The sequence below is a fragment of the Bidens hawaiensis genome, unplaced genomic scaffold, assembly GCF_021521415.1.
Source record: "Bidens hawaiensis isolate Kalapana, Puna unplaced genomic scaffold, B.hawaiensis_p1.1 tig00040694_1, whole genome shotgun sequence".
Lineage (NCBI taxonomy): Eukaryota > Viridiplantae > Streptophyta > Magnoliopsida > Asterales > Asteraceae > Bidens > Bidens hawaiensis.
Genome location: NW_027497201.1, coordinates 7,248 through 13,321, shown reverse-complemented (window position 1 = coordinate 13,321; position 6,074 = coordinate 7,248). Strand labels below are relative to the sequence as shown.

The window sequence follows — 6,074 nt, the reverse complement described above, 5'->3', positions numbered from 1 at the left end:
ATGAGAATGAAAACACCAATTGACAGGGACTCGTACCGTGGGTTAGACTCCAATATAGTTAATCCTTTGAGTGGATCAAGCTCCAAAGAACAATAACATGACTAGTTTTGCAACAAATTTTCTCATTAACTTTTCAAAATGGAATTATACAAAATAAATAGAGTGAATAGCCATTTTCGTCCCTGTGGTTTGCGATTTTCGCCACTTCAGTCCAAAGTTTGATTTTTTGTCAATTTAGTCCTAGTAGTTTTCATTTTTAGCCTGTTATATCCTCCCGTCTAACGGCATCCAAGTATGCCGTTAGTTTAAGGGTATTATTGTCTTTTTCTTTTTAGTTTTAGATTATGTTTAATTTAAATCAGTTTTCTTTTCCTTATAAGACCAAAAGCAGAACGATGCCCTAGCTTATCAACCTAATTGTTCCATCAAAACTCTAGATCATCAATCATGGTTTTCTGCTCATGTGGTTGGCCTACTGTGATTCGTACCTCATATACGGAGAGTAACCCAGGAAGACGGTTCTTTTGTTGCAGCAAACAGGTAACTTATACAATTGTATTGAACAAACATTTGAAATTAGGTTTTTTTCCCCTAATTTTTGCCCTAATTTTTGTTAATTGCAGCCAAGGAGTTGTGGCTTTGTTGTTTGGATGGATCCTCCAATATGTCAAACATGTACTAAATTGGAATTGAAGACCAAAAGAATGAAGTTTGCATTGACTTTTGTTTTGGTTGTTTTTTTCCTTTATGTATGTTTCCACTGAATGTTGAAGTTGTCTTGCTAAGATCTCTTTGTTGTATGGTCATCGTACCACTGTATTGTCTTTTGTAGTACTAATTTTATGATATGAAAATGTATGGTCTTTGTTTGAACATATGGTTAGATTAAACAACTCAATGTTTGATTAAGTGTTTTGTAAAATGTTTGACAAGCTAATTGGTTGGTTTTGTGTAAAATGTTTGACAGGTCAATGGTACCACTGTAGTTGACTTTTGTAAAAGTCAACTATGCAGATTGTATGTTTTTGTCTGCAAAGTACCAAAATTGGTTGCTTTTGTATGTTAAGGTCAAATGACTTTTTGCAATCTATGAACATAGGTCCACCTGCTTGTTCAGATCAAACAAACAGGAAAAAAACAGACAAACAAATAAAAACCAATACAAATTACCAAAATGCCCTTTAACTACAATCAACTATGCAATTCAAACAATATACCATTAGCCATTCCAGTTGACATTTGTAAGGTCAACTAACCAATACAAAAGATTACAGGTTTTAACATAAAGTAAAAAGTACCAAAAACATCCTAATACCAAAAGATTACAAGTTTTAACATAATTAAACATAGTACCAAAATATTACAATACCAAAAGCAGTTTAACATCCTAATATTACAATACCAAAAGCAGTTTAAACCCCTGAACAGCCTGCTGCATCAGTTGCATCAACTTGTGTTCCTAAACCTCCTGCTTCTCTTATATCTCCTGTTTTCCTCTTCTTGCAAGATCTCTTGTTGTGTCCTGGTTGCTTGCAAATATCACATGTAACTGTACGACCCTTCCTTGGCAATTTCTTGGCTTTACCAACCTTTTGACTCAGTAATTCAATTTCCACAGCAGATTTCTTTCTATTCTTTTTTGGTCTACCAATCTGCACATGGTGCTTAGGAGCAGTCAATTTAGTGGGCCAAGGGGATGGTGCCCATTCTTCTTGGCCATTGATTGGATCTATGGTGTGTGCATAAACATTCTTCCATGTCTCCAACCAATACACTTTGTCAACCCATTTCTCTGGCACACCATCATCCAATCCATGTTCACCCATATCAAAAATACATGCCACTGCATGCTTGCATGGAATCCCAGTCAAGTCCCACATTCTACATGTGCAAGACCTTTGGTCAACTGTCACAACATATTGCTCTTGATTTGGACCACTAACTTGATACTTTGTAGCCCCATTCCAAATGACATTACACTTAGTGGCATCCTTCTTGATTTTTTTAAATGAAACTGTAACATTTGGTGTTAATGGACCTTTACATTTTGCTATCTTCATATGCACTTTCACAATTCTTTTCATTAGGTATTCCCTAATGAACTCTAGGCAACTAATGATAGGGAGGTCCCTTCCAGGTGTCAACTGCCTATTGAACACCTCACACATGTTGTTTAATTGCAAATCACTTAGTGCCCTACCTATAGTATAAGCATAAGTAATTCAACTGACAAGGATGTAATTAACAATAATGTAATGAACAAGAATGTAATTAATAACATAAAAATACCAGTAAAATGTGATAGTGACCAATGCCTTGGTGGAATTTCCTTCAACCAATCATATAACTCCTTATTTTCTGTAAACACCTGTTTCATTGCTTTATTAAATGTCTGAGGAGTTGTTGCATATACACACTTCCAGTACAGATTCTTTGCAGCTTGACCCTTCCACTTTTGTTTCATATTTTCTTCAATATGTCTTGCACAATATCTATGTTCAGCATTTGGGAAAACTTTTTGTATTACAGGTATTAAGCCCTAATTTTAAAACAAAAATATTTGTAAGTAATATGATATAAAACATAATCAAGTGTTAAATAATTACCTTCTGCCTGTCACTCATAAAAGTGAAATTAGAGTTAGATGTCAAATCCAGATCATCAGCTAAAATCTCCAAAAACCATGTCCATGAATTGGTATTTTCTGATTCAACTATTGCATATGCAACAGGATAAATACCATTGTTGCTATCAACTCCAACAGCAGTTAAGATTTGGCCTGGGTATATCCCCTTCATGAAACAACCATCTAGCCCCAATAATTCTCTCCCACATAATTTAAAGCCTTCCCTCAATGGAGCTAAACATACATAAATCCTCTTAAACTGTCTAGTTGGGCTGCTAGGATTACATTCACTTTCAACATCAATCTTGATAGTTGTACCTAGCATAAGTAAACAGTTTTAAGATACATAAGTAAATATTTTAGCAAAACTACACTAAAATACATAAGTAAACAGTTTAAGATACTTAAAAATACATACCTGGATTGCATCTAACCACCTCTTGACAATATTCTCTAAGAATAGCATACTGACCACTAAAATCATGCACAACATTCTTTTTAGCAACTCTTTTAGCCTTGTAAATCTGGTTAGGGGTGACTTGAACTTGCAACCTCCTTTGAATATTTTTTTGCAATTTCCTCATACTTTCATTTGGGTCCTCTTCAAGATCTTCCTCCAGTTCCTTTGCCAACCACCCAACCGTGCATAAGCTTACAGTTCTAGTTTGTAAACATTGATGCTCAGTATCTAATGTTGTCACACACCATATTCTTTCAGCCCCATCAAAAGACACATGTAGGACCCATGGGCAAGTGGGAGGAGGAATCTTATTCTTTTTAGGTTTGGATTTATGGCTGGAACTACCCTCTTGGGCCCCACAATTTTTTTTACATTTTCTTTTCCTTCTTGGCATGAGATTCTCTTCCACCTCATTTGTCTGGTTATCATTATTTTCACAACTACCCATATTTAAATTTCTCCCCAAACACACTACACGATACCTAATCTTGTCATTCTTCACAACATGAAGTTGTCTCCTTGAATGAATTGCATGAGTCTTCACCATTTGCTTTATCTCATCTTTACCACCAAAAGTTTGACCCAAGTAAAAATGACAATATTCTTCATCAGTTTCTTTTGAGTGTGATTTTCTCTTTTTTTTCTTGTTCATCCTAATAGCTCTTTGCAACATAGTATCATTATCAGGATCACTAAGACTATCAATATCATGTAGATCTAAATCATCTAACTCATCTCCTTTATCTTCAACATCTTCACCTTCATCAGATATATCATCCACGGCTGCTCTAAATAATTCTATATCCTGATTTGGGTCATCCATACTGTTTTCATTAAATATGAAGTCTGAATCATAATCAGAACCTTCTGCCTCACTATCACATCAAACCCCTCTACATCTTCATCAGATTCAGGCACCCTAACATTATGTAAATCTATGTCATCTAATTCAACTACATCATCATCTGTAGGTTCATCAGATTCTAATTCATCATCTATTTCCACATTAAAACAACTTAACATTGAAGCCTCTTTTACCTTTGATATAATGTGTGAATGTTCCACATACACCTCAATTACCTTATGCACACTAATATATCCTATGAGGCTAAGAGCATCAACATCATTGGACAAGGGTCTTAAACCTGAATCTAAGTCCCCTCCGGGAATTCTAAAATAGAATTTCTGGTCAGTAAGAACTTCCTCTTCGCTGTAGCCTAATTGTTGTACCATATCATTCACAATAATCACTGAAAACAGATCAGCATTCACTCTATCAACAAAAGTAACCAAACCCCCCTTGTATGTAGTTTCTGGAGATTTCTCGAACTCTCCCCCATGGTGGAATTTAATAGTAAAATGGTCTGGAAAATTCCCTGAAACCGATTAATAGATAATAGTTAGGGGTTAGGGTTTGGAATTCAAGGGTTTCTTTGATTAATAGATAATAGTTAGGGTTAGGGTTAAGGGGTTAATACATACCGTATTCAACGTCTGGATCGAAATCATCACCAGAAGCTCTGGTATCCCACATTTCCATGTTGTTCTTCACTTAATCGCTGGTTCTTCTTCCCTAGTTCTTCACTGTGAATATCGTATCTAAGTTTTGTGTATTCAGTTAATATAATAATTAATTGTAATATCTAAAAAGACTATTCAGTCCCTGAGGTAATATCTAAAAAGACACTTCTAGCCCTCAGGTGATAAAGAACTAACGGCATACTTGGATGCCGTTAGACGGGAGGATATAACAGGCTAAAAATGAAAACTACTAGGACTAAATTGACAAAAAATCAAACTTTGGACTGAAGTGGCGAAAGTCGCAAACCACAGGGACGAAAATGGCTATTCACTCAAATAAATATGCAGAACTTGAATGTAAAGCTGACTCCACTAACTTATTTTAAGTACATGCATGCAACACCGCTACTTCCAAACACGCAACAGGATAAACAACTAATTTAAACATGTGACAATTGAACTAAACAAACAAAAGTAAACTAAACAAAACTAATCGAGATATTGACCCCCTGTTGGATCGGGTCATGGGTCGAATCGTAACAATTTGTGTTTATAAGTAATCAACAGCGGCCTGACTTGGGTTAGAATAAATGTTAGTAAGTTCTAGAGGTGCACAAACAGGTTTAAAACTCAAAACCGGTTTGGGTTAAAACCGGTTCGGTTTGGTCAACAAAAGTCAAAACCGGTTTATGATTGGTTTCGGTTCGGGTTGAAACCGGTTTTTTTCCATGGTACGATCGGTTTCAGTTCGGGTTTTGATTGGTTTCGGTTCGGGTTTTGACCGGTTTTGGCCGGTTTCGGTTCGGTTACCGGTTTGATACCGGTTTTGGCAGAGAAAATTACAAACTGGTTCCGAACTTACGGTTTCAATCGGTTCCAAACCGGTTTCTACATAATCGGTTTCAAACCGATTCGGTATCGGTTCAGTTTTCGAGTCGGTTCGGTTAACCGGTTTATTTGCCCACCTCTAGTCAGTTCAATTAGTTAAACCTGTCTGGGTTGTTGGAACTCAATTGAATCATAGTTCAATACCAATAGAAATCCTTGTTTCATAGTTCAATACCAAAATACCAATAGAAATCCTCTGTTTCACCTTAACAATCTCCAACATCAAGTAGTCTAGTCTAATAACTCTGGGCTATGTTTGGTAAGTAAAAAATCCGGTTAATGATACAAATGACCCATAATTGTTAAATATAACTAGGCCTAGTAAAAGAACCGGATTGGGTCGGACAGGGTAGACCACGGGTCGGAACGGGTTTTAGCAAAATTAGTTTGGGTCAAATGGGTTCTAGGCATAATGCCAGTTTTGAAAAATATCAATTTAGTTGGGTCAAAATGTGGATGAAAGTGGGTTAAAATGAATCGTTTTAGAAAGAAACTAGTTGCCCGCCCTTGGCCTACCTCTGGGTAAAAACGATTTGGTTTAGGAAAAAATACCGCACCCCCAGATAGATAAATTATAAT

The 6,074-nt window shown here is 36.1% G+C and overlaps 2 protein-coding genes across 2 annotated transcripts; both read right to left on the bottom strand.

Annotated features, from left to right (window-relative positions):
* Positions 1-1,412: 1,412 nt before the first annotated feature.
* Positions 1,413-2,495, bottom strand: LOC143592344 (uncharacterized). The gene is made up of 2 exons (XM_077072281.1): positions 2,290-2,495; positions 1,413-2,200 (listed from the first exon to the last, which is right to left on the bottom strand). The coding sequence occupies exons 1-2, from the start codon at positions 2,462-2,464 to the stop codon at positions 1,413-1,415; spliced, it is 963 nt and encodes a 320-aa protein (XP_076928396.1). The 5' UTR covers positions 2,465-2,495.
* A 51-nt stretch (positions 2,496-2,546) lies between these two features.
* On the bottom strand, positions 2,547-4,626 carry LOC143592343 (uncharacterized). The gene is made up of 4 exons (XM_077072280.1): positions 4,569-4,626; positions 3,976-4,462; positions 3,045-3,910; positions 2,547-2,944 (listed from the first exon to the last, which is right to left on the bottom strand). Exons 1-4 carry the CDS (start codon positions 4,624-4,626, stop codon positions 2,595-2,597), a joined length of 1,761 nt encoding a protein of 586 aa, XP_076928395.1. The 3' UTR covers positions 2,547-2,594.
* Between the last annotated feature and the right edge of the window lie 1,448 nt (positions 4,627-6,074).